General features: G+C 44.2%; 2 protein-coding genes across 3 annotated transcripts in view; both read right to left on the reverse strand.

Moving 5' to 3' along the window:
* The window catches only part of pxnb (paxillin b), a 39,322-nt gene extending 32,127 nt beyond the window's left edge, over positions 1-7,195 (reverse strand). For both annotated transcript variants that reach the window (XM_036526739.1, XM_036526738.1), the window contains exon 1: positions 7,031-7,195. In XM_036526739.1, coding sequence (XP_036382632.1) covers positions 7,031-7,043 — 13 coding nt within the window. In that variant the 5' untranslated portion in view covers positions 7,044-7,195. The remainder of the gene's footprint in view (positions 1-7,030) is intronic.
* A 1,189-nt stretch (positions 7,196-8,384) lies between these two features.
* Positions 8,385-12,237, reverse strand: ctu1 (cytosolic thiouridylase subunit 1 homolog (S. pombe)). Its single transcript, XM_036527721.1, has 3 exons — positions 12,106-12,237; positions 10,291-10,813; positions 8,385-9,674 (listed from the first exon to the last, which is right to left on the reverse strand). The coding sequence occupies exons 2-3, from the start codon at positions 10,784-10,786 to the stop codon at positions 9,139-9,141; spliced, it is 1,032 nt and encodes a 343-aa protein (XP_036383614.1). The 5' UTR covers positions 10,787-10,813; positions 12,106-12,237; the 3' UTR covers positions 8,385-9,138.
* Positions 12,238-15,019: the final 2,782 nt, after the last annotated feature.

Below are 15,019 nucleotides of genomic sequence, written 5' to 3' on the forward strand. Positions count from 1 at the left end.
TCACAGGGGTCAGGAGATGGGGGAGGATGGGGGGGGGGGGGGGGGGCAGAGGGGTGCTGGAGGGATTCTTGTATAAAGTTAAATGTCACTTGGTTGCCCCATTTTAATACATCAAAGGGCCAGTTAATGGAGCAGGGCTTCAGGTCTATTGAGCTCAGGGCACACGCTCACCTGAGAAACCACAAAGGAGAGGTGTGCTCTATTTAAGCATCTTGTCTGTGCAGGCTCTTTACCTGAGTGTGACCGTAAAGCTGGGAAGCTTCAGCTGCAGTGAGCAAGGCCCCTGGCCTTTAATGCTACGGCTCAGGCGCTTTTTGGTGTTACACACCCGCCCGTCAGGTTATGTTCCCTGCACATAACCGACTGAAGCAGGAACAGCAGGTGCTGAAGAGTTAACATTCAAATCAGTTAACGATGTTTATCATTCACGGCAAATGTCTCTCTGTACACTGACTGAACAGCTTGCTTACGGCAGATGTAAGTTTTCTCATATTGCGTTGCATGGTGCATTATACTCTGCGTTTGTACTTGCACTTTGGAGGTGGCTCCGGATAGGAGCATCTGCTGAGACAAAATGTAATTCTAGCATGACACACATCACGAACTTGCATAAAGGCTATACATAATTATTTCACAATATTTATTTGGTTCATGAAAACTTAGAGCCGGTTGTCACCCTGAGTCACCCAATCACACAACTCCTTTATTTTTACGCAACAATAAAAAGGAAGTCACAGGGTTTTGAAGTCAGCCAGTTCCACCCATTATTCACAACTCCTTAAAGGTCAGGATATTTGCCTTCCGAGTCTCTGTTTAGCACACGGCGGATGGCAAAACCCTGATCTTTAGATCTGCAGCCAAACCACTGCCACACCCATTGTTGTACATACACCCTTCACTTCGGCTCTTACATAATCTGCCACAATCTACTCATCACAACATTCCTTCATTGCAACAGCCTAAGCTCCATCCAAATGAGCGAAACGGTAGCATACAAGTCCTCCAGACGCATAGCTTGACTCGAGCTTGTCTCTGAGGAGAATGGCTTTATTGCTCGGGTACATCAGAGTGTGGTGTCCACTGAAAATCTCAGATAACCTATTCTGAGAGAGGGGGATTATGGGTACTTTAGACTCCAGCAGCAGTAACAAAGGGCAGGGGAAGTCCCTCTTCTGCTGAAGGCCCGACAGTCTATATGTGGCTCCAGGCACGATGGTTTAATAAGCCAGAGGCAGACTCATGTGACAGTGTTGGTTGCCTTCTCCCTCATGCCCCCCCCCACCCCCACCCCGCTTAATTAGAGTATTAAAAACGCATCCCCAGAACAGCTCAGGGGGGATCAGTGGCATTCAGCGGACTGTTTTCTCAGCCCAGCCCGTGTTCAATGCTGTAAGGGTGCCGTGTGGAGGGCAGAGGGGGGCTCAAAAGACCAACCGCAAGCCATGCATGAGGACGGTAAATTCGGAGCAGACGGTGGCTGCCCAGCTGTGTGCATGTGCTCTCCACCTCACCACTGCTGCGGGACTTCATCACCGTAAGTCTGGTGTGACAGACCAGAACAGCGCATGTTAACCGCGGGGGGGGGGGGGGTCGCAAAGCCGTAAGTCTGCCCGGGACTCCGGCAGGCTGATACTCCCTGCTCGCTCACCGTCACTGTAATGACCTGTCACTTCCACTCGGCCGCCACCGCCGCTGGTGAGGGACACCGCCGCAAGGTTCGTCAGGCGACTTTCCGCCAACACGCACTCTGCCATGCGATTATCCATCAACATCTAGCTACCTCAGCAGCCAACTTTCTGACCATAACAAGACGCTGTTTTCTCTTCCCAAAGCGTGAGGGCAGGAGGACTGAGCTGTGCAGACATGAGAAAGGTTTTTCACTAATTGTCTTTGGTCTTTTATGTTATCATACACTTCTGATAATAACTTCCTCCATCCTTCTACTGTAAGCCATGTCCACAGCCAGGCCTCAAAGGGTTACACCATTCCCCTAATTTCTGTGTCCTGAAACATACTGACATACAGGCACACGCCTGAATACAGACCATCAGTCCATGGCGGAGTTATTATGGGACTGAGGGCCGTAACACGGCTGCTTGACAAGCCGAAGCTAACACAATGAGGCCACTGAGATGCCGTTACAAGCATTTTACTGTACTTTCACAACCCCCCGAAAAACACTCGAAGATTCCATCTCTCCACTTCCTACGCTGTCATAACCGCGGAAAAACAGCGCTTTCACAGCACCTCTTACATCAGTCGCGAACGTGCCTTTCCTAATAACCCCGGGGTGAGTCACTGGCGGGCTAATTGCCCAACGACAACTTTGTGGAGCACTTGAGCTGATGCACCAGAAGCCGCTCCTTTACATAAGCTCACAACACCCAACAGGGGGAACCAAACAGAGAGAGGCTGATGGGAGGAAAACACCCAAATCGGTGTAGAAAAAAAGAGATTCCCTCACACAGATCTGGGATCAGTTAAAACCCCATTTTCCCAGAGCACAGTGTGCACATACACATCTTGTCCCACTGAGGTGAGCAAAGCAGACGGCAGAGACTCTTCATGGAACAGACGGAGAACCAAAGCAGAGAGGCACGTACTGAGACAAAGTCGTCAGGTTGGCTTCTGGAAGGAAAACAAAAGCAGCACTTGATCTGCTGTTTCGCTGTAGGGTGGAGCCACGCTACCCCCTCCCCGACTCTCCGTCCACTGGGGTAGCAGGAAACAGGCCGACCGGAAAGGACAACCGTGCCCTCGGTTTTGTAGCTGAACATGTGGGTGAAACGGTTGTCAAACACGCCACTTTTTCCTCACCTGCCACTGCAGACACGGCATGAAAGGCATGCTTTAACACATTAACACCCACACTATCACAAGGAAGCTCGAACCAGCGGGGGGAGGGGTTGGGGGGGGGGGGGGGGTGCGATTTTTCTAGCTCCGCTGGGGACAAATAACAGTATCATTTCCACTCTGCTCAACTCACAACGCAGCCAGCAGCAATCTCAAAGTTCATCTTCTCTAACTTTTCCAAGAAGGCTGCACAAGGTGACAAAATAAACCCGTCAGGTCTAGAGAAAGGGGGGAAGTTGACAATAAACAGTGTGGGTTTCTGTCGTCACGGCTACGGTCCAGCCATGACCAACAAACAAAATGCCATCAACAATAGCTTCACCTTTACCACAGAATTGCGCCATGTCTCCGCTCTACTAGTGCAGTGACACAAAATAGGTCATCTGAAGCATTCCCAAATACAAAGGAACTAAGGCGCTTTTTTATCGTAAAAAAAAAAAAAAAAGAATGGTCACATTCCAAGTGAAAAGACAGTACACCCCTGTCATGGTGAAGGCTGTTGTAATATATGAGGATATTGCCACTGAGATTTTCATAATCTCGATAGTAAAAAGGTGTTTTAATTTCAGCATGTGCATTTATCATCACAAATAGTGATCTGCAGTCAACTTGTGTACTAGCCTTGAGAGGAAACTGAGATGGTGCTAAAAAATGCACTTTTTATTTCTGCTGTATTTGCCCACGCTAAGCTGAAAGCAATACACACTTTTTGACACAGTGTTTCAACAGCTGCAGAAGCAAGCAAAGCGCTGTGCGTAGAATTGTCACTGTTTATCTTCACGTGTGACCAACAGTAGGGGGGAGTGTCAAATTACACCATCTTCGTTTGCTGTTCTGTCATAACAGAGGTGTGTGGAAAGTTTAGCTGTTGCGTTGCTGTGGGCTACCAAATAAGATTTCGGAGTGGATGAAAGAAGGGAAAAATCTCATCTTAAGTCCCTCTTAAATTTTTTTAAACACCTGGTTGTTTTGACATTTCTGAGCTTCAGAGCTATTGACAAAGGAGAGCCGATTGATGTCAGCAATATTACCCATCAACCTTGTAGGTTCCCTTGCTAACTCAATGGCTAGGTAGCCAACTCGACTCGCTCTGGCTAGCTGACTAATTCAATTTTCATCCAATTTTTCATTAACTAGCTAGTGAGCTATCTAACTCCCAAGCTGAGCTACTGGCCGATTTGCTAACTTACCAGCTAACTACACTGTAGAAAGGGAAGAAGGTCAGATCTGAATATCTTTCCATAACAGAATGTCTGGGATTTAACCCTTGAAGTCTTGGTCTCGGTTAGCTTCAGCCGTGATTTCCAGAATTGCCTTCAGACAGATGGCCCCATACCTTATACCAACAGGTGTATACAGCCATCAACATATACCAGCGGAGAAAATGGATTTATGGTTGAAAACGGGAGAGACAAACTACTGTTACCACAGAAGTGATGGCTGTAGTTCAGTGTAAGGGTAAAAGAGTGAAAGTCCACTCACGGAAACTCACTATGGCAATTTAGATGAAAAGGCAAAAAAATGCATGGGTCATTCCATGAAAAAAAAGGAACAAAAAAGGTCCATGGCATTTTGGAATTTTCTGAAATGTAGTACAAGGCCCTTTGAGGTGAGGATTTTTAACATATCTGACTTTGACATCTATAAGCACTATTGAGAAATTATCTGTGAAATTTGTCATTTTCACAACATTCTCTCCTCACCCAGGGTCACTACAGCACAGTGTAACTTCTGATCTACACATGCCACAAACCCAAAAAAAAAAAAAACTCAGTGTGCTCTAAAAATGAGTAACATTTCTGCAAGGTGTACATGTTCATTAATTGCATGCTTATGAAAACTATGGAAATTAATATTACAAAAATACCACTTTGACTTTTGTTAAGATGTTGTTGTATCAAGTGTATTTTATGCAGAACGTTTCAGTGAGGGTTTTTCAGAGTGCAAGGCATCCTCACGTGTCACATGCTGCTGTAAAAAGTAACACTCCAGACGCAATAAGCCTGTGCTTGTTTAAGCTGCCTGTAGCTTCACATTACAATATGTTAAACTTTTGACTTCGATCATAACTTACATTACATACAGTCTGCACTCTATATTTGAAGATTCATGTTAAAGTGTCAGGTGCCAAACTGTCAGGGAATCATACATCTTTTCTACTACAGAAAGACAACATTACAAACTTAAGAAGTATGAGAATACCACATATTGTAAAGATGAACCGTTAAATTACAGTAATCCCACTACATATGTGAGGCACATCTACGTGGACACACCTCATTGGCCTCATCAATAACATATGTTGATGAATCATAATTATTATTCTAAATATTATTTTTTTCTTCGTATTGTTCCTTCCATTACTTTGGATTGACAAGACTAATATAAACGCATTATGCGTGCAGAAACTGTTTTATTGTTAGTAGTTAGCTGATTCTTTCCTAAATGTTTCACTTGGATGTGAGAAAGTTTGAAAGACGTCATTCATGTGACATGACACATTACAGGTTGCATATAAGAATTTTGGAAAAATTGGGTAGGTTTGCTCCGAAATACTGACTACTCAGGTTGTGTGAAGTGGCCCGGGTTGTTGTGTGTACCACTGGCCCGATCTGATTGCAATAATTATAAAGGCGGATCTGTTTTTTGAAAGTGCTTGTAGTGGCTTCTAGGGAACAAGTTCTTAATACGCGTTTTGTTTTTTGTTTTTGCTACGCTGGTGTGGTTTTTTGTGTTGATTTTAAAATTACTAAGGCAACCAACGCCCCACCTCTAACTAGCTAGCTAGCTCTTCTCTCCAGCTCAATATCATTAGGCGAGCCACTCAATTTTAACACGGACAGACCCATACACAGAGTGAGCCCTAAGGCAACAAATATTTTCCCAGTAACGTCAGGACTTTCAGCACTTCAGAGAAGACAGGCAATGGCAGATTGATCAATGATATAGCTAACAAGCTAATTTGTCCGTCCAACCAAAGAAAAAAGTTATGATTTAGCTAGCTACCAAGATAGCTAACCTACGCCCCGGAGCATTACAGATCCCATTCGCAAATACACTTTATCCAGCCAACATTAGCTCATGTTGCTAGTTCGGTAACCACCAATAATGGAACTGCCTAGATTATCTAAAAAAAAAAAACACTAGGTAGCCAGGTACCAGAAAACCAGAATGCCTTTTATCGCCTATGAACAGGTTGATACATGTTTTTCGTCAACATTTAACTGTCTAGCTAGCAAGGCAATGCTTGTGATGCAGCTATCAACTTCGGGGATTCCCTAGTTAGCTTGCTAGCGAAGTAACCCTAACAAGCTTAAACTGTTAGATAGCCTGCATAACTGGCTAAATTACGGTTTCTGTAATGAGCTACAGAAAACGTTAAGTACCTTGATAGTTTATTTCTTCCCTAATTAGCTTGCCTGAAATGGGCTCTAAAGGCACACGCTTAAGGTCGGTCAGTCCCCTTTAAAAACCAAGATCATGCACATTCAAACACGCATCAGGATAATGTTACCTCTTTGCGATTGGAAAAGCTGATCCAAGAAGATAACTGGCAAGGTAGAAAACTTTGATAGTCACAGTGCAAGGACATTTAGCTAGATAGCTCCGTTAGCGAACAAAAATGATTTTTAGGCAGCGAGAGAGGTAGTTAGCTCGGTAATGTGACGTTTAGACTGGTTAACTTATGACTATCTCGCGTTAATTTTTCACTAGCCTGCAAAGCAAATGGCTCGTCAAGATTTCGATTCCCTACAAGTTATCTGGAAAATATGAATGACAAGTGGCATTAATGTAAATACAGCCAATAAGGGATAAATAAGGTTATTCCGTTTCTCAATATGACAGCGGTGCAGAGAGCCTAGTAGATCCGGAATCCCACTCCTAGCAAGCTGGCCAGTCTACACAGTTCACGTAGTCAACGTTAGCTGGTTAGATAGCTAGCTATCGAGCTAAATAGTAAGATGCCTTGCCCATCTCCTTCACTTGAATCCCAGGCTCAGTAGGCGGCCTTCGACCCACGTTTAGCTTGCTAGATTTCGCTAACGTTACTTGAGAAAATCTTAAACCTAACGCTGCACTCACCTTAATTCCCCCCCCCCCCCCCCCCCCATATTTTTCGGAAGGCGAGAACACAGATCAAAAAGACGTAAAAGAAGCATGCCCTTCGCATATTTACCTAGATCATCCATGGTACCAGGATTCGGTTCGACGACGTGAACCGGACCGGCGTTGCTGCCTTTTTAATTTAGTTTTTTGCTGGACCCAAAGCTTTTCCACTCCAAACCCGTGTATCAGCTGCTGAGTGCGGCACAGAAGTTTAGCCGAACTCTTGCGAGCGCGCAGCGCGATGCCGTGTCTTCACTAGGACGCGAAGCTCGCCGCCGACACTTTTTTCCCGACTCCAGTCTACACCAAGCGAAGAGTTTGCAAACAAGCTTCAGCGCAAGAGTGACCTCCAGTGGGTGAAATAGTCTTGGTGAAATACGACGGGTTACTTTTGCAATCCCCCTTGAACGTTAGCTCAGCGTGAACTTTTAATTTTATTTCAAAAGTATGCATAGATTTCGTGTGTTGGTCTCCCTAATACAAACCTGCCATCATAATGATTTAATAACTGCCACGATACTTCAGGATGCTATAATTACATCCCCGTTTCCAGCTCAAAATAGAGAGAATTCTCAGGCAATGCTACACTGTCAGTATGTGTATATAGCCTTGATGTGTAAAATGTGCTCCACCACACGAGAGAAAACCACATGCATGCAGACCCAGTAATATGAAGCCGGTTCTAAGGTTGGCCTGGTGGTGTAGTGTGATATAGATATGCAGAGGTGGAGAAGGGGGCTATGCTGATGTCGTGGGCAGTAATTAGACAGGAAGGCTCACGAGGTATCATGTAAACATACCATAGCGGTAAACAGACCTCTTCTCCTACCAAGGAGCCACAGTGAACTCTGGTCAGAGACAGGCAGACATTGGTGGGATCACCCTTACAACCCAAGACCCCTGGAGCCTGTTTATGCACCTCTGTGTGGTCAAGGTTCTGGAATATCCATATCCCAATAAATTCCATTCATGATTCCAAGAGGAAGATTCTAGAACTCCTTTTTCGTTTACAACCAACACAAAGCAAGACATCCAACACCCGCACAACTCCTTAGACTTAGAGTGCAGGAGATGAAACTACCGCATATTTAATAGATTAATACACTTTATTTTAACTGCATCAGTATCATTTGTAAAAGGACCCATATGTTCATTGCAACCTATGACAAACCAAACTGCTCTGCAATTTGATCAACTACAATACAAGACCTCTGAGAAAGAAGTTCTTTTATAACTAAGTTCATATTTTTATAAATAAAAAATGATTTTAAAATGTCTTAATCACAGGAATCATTCCAAAACATGTCAAATGCAATTGCTTTTTAAAAGTAAGCAATTCTGGTTTGTTGACATTAAAAAAACAACTAGTGAAAAGGTTTGTGAGTCTTTTAAATAAATGCCTCATTTCTCTCTGTCCCCTCTCATGAATATTAGTAATTAGAGTAAAGACAACATATAAACAGCCATCTAATGAGACTTCAAGTGGCATTCCCTGGGTAAAAGATGACATGGGCATTAATTTCTCCAGATTCTACAATGCAGATCATGAAGAGTACAGCATCAGGAGATGTGAAATGCAAAGTGGCAGGTTTGCTGAGGTTAGCGCAGCTGACAATTAGAAACAACTTCAAACCAAGCAGAAAATGAGAAAACTTCAGTGCAGCACGTTAACTGCTAATGACAGTAACAGCTGGCTAAGGCAGTGGCAATTCTAGCACGAGCACAGAATGTGAAATGTGAGTTGTTTTAATGACATCTTAATGTGTGTTCAATGTGTGTTTTACAGAATAAATATGCATTCCATGTTTAAGGTGCATTTGACAAAATTTCTTTTGTGCTTAACAATATATTGCTATTTGTCTTGATTTTCTAAAGTCCTGTAACACACCCTTACACAAAACATCTTATTTATATCTACGAACTAAAATTCTGACAGAAGAATGACCTTATGGAGCACAGTGACTTTGTCAACCGAGGTATAAGTATTGATTATTCCTACTCCTTCCCCTTTGAAATGACTGTCTCTTCTTTACTGAATTCTCCAAAAAGTCATTCAACAAAACGTCAGCCATCAGCGAGCAAGTTCTTCTCATGGGAGGAGTTTAATTTCTCCCAGTATTATGAATGTGGAAGGCCGTGTGCAATGTGAAGGTTTCAGGTCACTCTGTTATCGTCCAATCAGAAGTCCACAGCCTTGAGCTTGCGCTCCTCCTCCTGGGTGAGGGGTTCCTGGGCCAGGATCTTGCCGTGCAGCCGGTGGTGTTTGCCGATGCCCAGCTTCGGTAGGCCGCGGTTCAGCCCCTCCAGCAGCACGCACGACTTGCAGAGCGCCTGGCTGGAGATGTATCCGCAGCGGCCGCAGCTGCCCTGCACCGGCATGCGCACGCCCTCCCGCACTGACAGGTTCTCCCCGGAGTGGATGACGTCGATGATGGAGCTGGGCCGCACCGCCTCCAGGTCCTTTAGGAAGGCCCGGGCGTGGCCGCGGTAGGCGTTGGGGGAGTAGACACACTCGGTGGAGAAGTAGTCCAGCTTCTTAAAGTAGGCGTAGAGCACGATCTCCTTCTCATAGGCGTACTTGAGGGGCTTGCACCGGGGCACCGCGCCCTCCCCCTCACTGGCTGTGCTGATGGCTGTGCACCGTCGCAGCCGGGCGATGTCGCCCCGCAGTACGTTCATCAGCACCGTCTCCGCCACGTCGTCCGCGTTGTGACCTACGGGCGACAGGCGGGGGTCAGGCAAGCGTGTCCCACCCCCCCAGGCAACAACCTCCAACAGTCCTGGACCTCAGCCTGGGCGATCTCATTTACGCTGACGCACAACTGCGGGCTTAATTTCTAACACGCTTCAAAAACAGTTTGCTCAATCAGTGGATATGAATGTGATGACACCTCACCGCTTAGAAACTGACACTTAAATCTCTGCGATTATTTTGGGCGGGACAGAAAATAGAGCGCAGTATTGCATTGCAATTATTTGCCGTCACTTCCCCTGCATCGGTCCTAAATAACCGGTGTGAATGTTCCAGAATATATGTAGAAATACAAATATTAAGTCAACAGAGAGATTAAAACTGTTTATATGTGTATATGCATGTGTGTGTATGTGCGCGCGTGTGTGTGTATGTGTGTGTGTGTGTGTGTGTGTGCGTGCGTGTGTGTGTGTGCAGATTTTTATGTCAACAAATATTTAAACTTTGCAAAAATAATAGCAAGGTGCTGAATGGCACATTTTAGTTCAGAAAATGTAGTGAATTTTAATGTATGCCATTGGAGGGTTCTGGCCACTCATCTTCCAGTCCTGGGTTGTACGTGATGGTGAGACACCCACCTGTGCAGATCTTATCCACCTTCAGCATCATGGCCCCCCTGTCCAGCGCCTGCCTGCGGAAGACCCCACAGAAGGTGCAGTTGTTCTTCAGTCCGACCTGCTTGACAATGGCATCCATGGTCCAGCCGTACAGCTCCTCATAGGACACGATCTTCAGCGGCAGGTCGTACTGCTGCTGGTTCCTCTTCACGGTCTCCAGGGAGTCGTCGCGGTAACCGGTGATGCCCTCGTCCACGGAGAGCAGCAGGAGCTTCAGCCCGTAGCTGTAGCGCTCGTTGAGCACCTTCAGAACATGGGCCAGCACGGTGGAGTCCTTTCCGCCTGAGGCCCCGATGGCCACCGTCTCCCCAGGGCTGAAGAGCCGCGCCGACACAATGGTCTGGTGCACCTCCTCCTCGAAGGCCCAGAAGAAGCACTCCTTGCAGAGGGAATGGCCCGTTTTGGGCCGCTTCAGCACGGCTCGTTTCTGCTCGCAGCTGCTGCACAAGACGGGCATGGTGACCGAGGCTACCTAAACGCTCCGCTGCGAGAATCAGAGAGACAAAAAAGTGAGGAATTCAATCATTGTGTGTAACATGCAAACCCTGCAAGTCGACCCAGTTTGCACACAAGAAAGTTAAGCTCAAACAGGTCAATCAGTGATCACTGCAGAATCTTTGTGAAGGCCCCACAGACATGGCGTACTGACAAACCTCTACCCTACGCAGTGTTCACAGCTCAGCCTGGGTATAAAGAACAATTAGCTACAGACTAAGATACAAAAACTCGTAAAAAGAGTAAACTAAATAGACAAATACATTCCGCAGAGTACAGTTTAACATACTAACTTTTACCACAAGTTATGTCACGTTTGTGGCCTCACTGCCAGATGTTCCTCCTGAACAACTGCTATCCGTGGGGATTGCTATTTTCGCCCTAGTGGTGTATATGGCAGGGAATTGGAAAAAGACAATCACACGTTTCAAAACAAATTTTCTCAAATGTGTGCAGTGTTGAATTTCTTCTTAAACCTCTCGCATTGTATTAAATTACTGTCATTTAAAAGACGCTATTTTATCCATTTATACAGCTGGCTATTTACTGAGGCAATTGTGGGTTAAGTACCTTGCTCGAGGGTACAACAGCAGTGCCCCATCGGGGAATCGATCCAGCGACTTCCATTGGTTACGAGCCCTGCTCCTTAGGTCTATGCTACACTGCTGTCCCCATACTAGCTACAGTGCAATGAGTTTGCAACGTTTTAATATGCATTATTCAGGTCTCGCTACAGGGGAGTTAGTTTACTGACAAGCCACTCACATTCAGCATTCCTACCTGATGAACTGGTATAAGTATGCATAGCTTCCAGCAAGCAAAGAAATCCCCCAATTTTCGTTCTAGTTTGAGCTAGCTACGTAACATGCGTAGACTAACGTTACCTAAGAGCCAGGTGCATATTGTTTTTGAATATTGTTCATCTAAACAACTAGCTAACGTCGATTACCGAAGATGTGCAGACCACGTTGGCTTTATATCCAGAGGAATGTTTTCCTAACTCACAGTCATATATGTTAACTTTACTAGGCTAGCTAGCTAGACAGCGAGCTTATAGCTGTAGCCAGCTATCTAGCTAGCAACATTTCGTCCGGTTAAATACACCTAACTCGTTAATTACGACAAGACTCGGTAAGTTAGTATGTGAAAAGCACAGATCTGATACATAATATGAAACAAGGATAATGTTTGAGTCCAGCGATTTAGTTAGCTACATAGCTAGCTAGCAAGCCGACTATCTTGCACACAATCACAATTGTTGAAACATCAAAACACAATTACCTGAGAACGTGAACTGTTGGATTATTTACGTCGCTGGAGTAGATTTAAGACAAGACAGTAATTTACAGTAAAATCTAACATATTTCAACTACTCATGTGCGTTTCCATGCTTGATTCCACACTTTCTTCTTCCGGTGCCAATGCAAGACAACGAGACAAATCGCGTACCCTCGCACTGACTCCGGATCGGCTATAGCGTCTTTCTAACCAATGGCCGGTGTTAGTATCATAGTTGCATTCGCTGACTTCAAATCAGCGGCTGTGATGAGGGGACACAGAGCAGGAGAAACCGGAAATAAGAAGTTTAGGTTAGTCCTTTGAATACTAAATATCTGTGTAGTTGTCAGGTGCGGCGCGATGGGTGCGCTCTTTTCCAACGTCATTGTAAGGGGTTTTTAAATCAAATGTACAATGTTAATGCCAGACACCTTCTTACACACGTCTCCCCGCTGTCAGCTAATGTAAATTCAAAGCTGTATAATGTTCTATAAGAAATGAGGAAATCGATGTGATGTGGTCACAGTACAGTACCATAGTGTTTTTGCTGTTAGGGATATTCAAGGTGGTGGGGGTTATTTCACGGTTCGTAGCTCCTGGTTTTAATAGAAGTAGGTCATGTAAGATTCTGCGCCAGTCACAAGATTCTGGATTAGCGGAAGCTTTACTTTCTCATGATGGTTGGGGTTAGAATTAAGGTTAGTTATGCTGATCCACGCACTGGTTGCTTAGGGGAGAAAAGTAATCAGGAATTTCAGGAACTCTTCCCATATGGGAGTTCATTTGGACAGTCGTGAACTCAAGTAAACATTTATAATTTCATGTATTCGTGTATTCATTTGGCAGGCTCTCTTATCCAGAGCAGCTCACAAAGTGCATTCAACAGGTTTGGCAATTAGCTTCATTACATTACATTACGTTACATAACATTACTGGCATTTAGCAGACGCTCTTATCCAGAGCAACTTACTTTAGTCACAGGTTGTTACAATTTTATCCATTTACACAGCTGGATATTTACTGAGGCAATTGTGGGTTAAGTACCTTGCAGAAGGGTACAGCAGCAGTCCCCCCCCTGGGAAATCAAACCAGCAATGTTTTGGTTATGAGTCTTGCTCCTTAACCACTATGCAACACTGCCACCCCCCCAAAAAAGAGATGAGCTGAAGTCACCTGTATTCATTCTTCTTCACGACAACACAAGCCCTGGCGCTTCATAGACACTAAAACAGTACCATCCTTGAAATGCAGTTGCCACTGAGGGAAGCATTGCCACAATGGGATTAGGTGGCGTTAAAGCACATACAACCGTAAACCATTACCATACATTACAATTAAACCGCGCAACTTTAAATACCACAGGTCTGTGTCAGCACAACATGTTTACGGCTGAACTAATGCCACTGCAAAAGCCTGAGGTGCCACTAGGGTTTTATCATTTAGGTTTAAAATCATACTCAATTTCACAGCTGCTATGTAAAATTGGTGGTAAGAGGGGGATGTATTAGACAAAATAGAGGCCAGATGTGGTCTCAATAGGTGCAGTTTTAGTTGGCAACAGAAAATGGAACCTGTAGTTCTGACCACAGTGGAGAATATTCCACCGCTTGGGGGCAAGGGCAGAGTAAGGATGTGAACATCATGAGTGACCTGTCCACATTTGTTTAGAACCAGTTCCAAATTTTATCCAAGCTATGACAGGTAGTCAGTGTAGATAGATGAGGAGAGGTGTGACAGTATGAAAGTATTTTGATAGGTTGTTGACCAGATTAATTACCCCATAACACCTGCTACTGATATTTACCTACCTACTGATATTTATCACAATGTGTTATGGATACTGTGATCTAGTGAGTGTGTGATGTACGATACTGAATGTACTTGGCTTCCCTTAGTTTCTAGGCTGTCTAGTTTCAGGTTAGCACAAGTTAGTAGTGATGGAATAGCGTTTTGCTGACACTCACTGGTCTGGAAGTGTTGTAAGCCTGGTGTGACACTGTTGCTAATTGAACTTCAATGGATACTCTTTTTTTCTCTTGTGCTGGAAGTCATTCTTGATAACCGCATCTGCTAAATGAATGTAATGTAATGAAATGAAATGCAATGTAACAGTAGTTATTTAATTTTATAAAACACTACACAAAACCTTTAAATCACACAATATCTGCTTAAATATGTGTGTGCACAAGTGATGCACGTTTTGCAGATGGACTTAGCTGATTAGTTGTACCACTTGAAGAAATACAGCAGCTATGCTTTCTCTCAGGGTATTTTCAGTGTTTTTTTTTTGTTTGTTTGTTTTGTTTTTGTTTTAGTTCTTTTGATCGAGAGATATTTGATGTACCTCATGTTTTGGCAGTGGCTGGAAATTTCTGATTGGATACATGATAGAAATATATGGACTGATGAGGATTTCTGTTTAAATTCAGCTGGTCATACTGATCCAATGACCTGTGCTAAATAGGTCAGAAACATCCATGGATGAAGGAGGCACATTATCTTTTCCAACTTTTCTCCCCTCATTATGACCGTGTTATCACATGGTCATAATATTTTGAACCATCATCACAGGGTCTTGGCCTGCTTGATTATTGTGTCAGATGATGTATTCAAAAATCTGCACGTGTTTTCAAATATAAGAAACTGAACTCTTACAAAACAAAGTCACAAAGGCTAGGCTGGCCGATTATCAATGTGGTTTAATTTGCTTACTCCTTTGTTACAAGGAACTTTATTCTTATTTGACATAGTTTTTAAGGGCGATGATACCCATGCCTTGTGTTTTATACCACCGGACACAAGTGAAAATAGTTTAATAACTTTAAACCAATAAAACCCAAAACAATACTTCTTCTCATTTGGTGAAAATTAAGAAGGACCACTCACTTGCTTATTTGAGTGAAATGACCATCGGGGG

The sequence above is a fragment of the Megalops cyprinoides genome, chromosome 4, assembly GCF_013368585.1.
Source record: "Megalops cyprinoides isolate fMegCyp1 chromosome 4, fMegCyp1.pri, whole genome shotgun sequence".
Taxonomy (NCBI): Eukaryota; Metazoa; Chordata; class Actinopteri; order Elopiformes; family Megalopidae; genus Megalops; species Megalops cyprinoides.

Excerpts from the sequence above, each read along its gene's own strand:
- ctu1 (XM_036527721.1), bottom strand. The coding sequence starts at position 10,786 with ATGCCCGTCTTGTGCAGCAGCTGCGAGCAGAAACGAGCCGTGCTGAAG. Across the intron at positions 9,675-10,290 it reads GGTGGATAAGATCTGCACAG|GTCACAACGCGGACGACGTG; the intron begins GTGGGTGTCTCA and ends TGTCGCCCGTAG.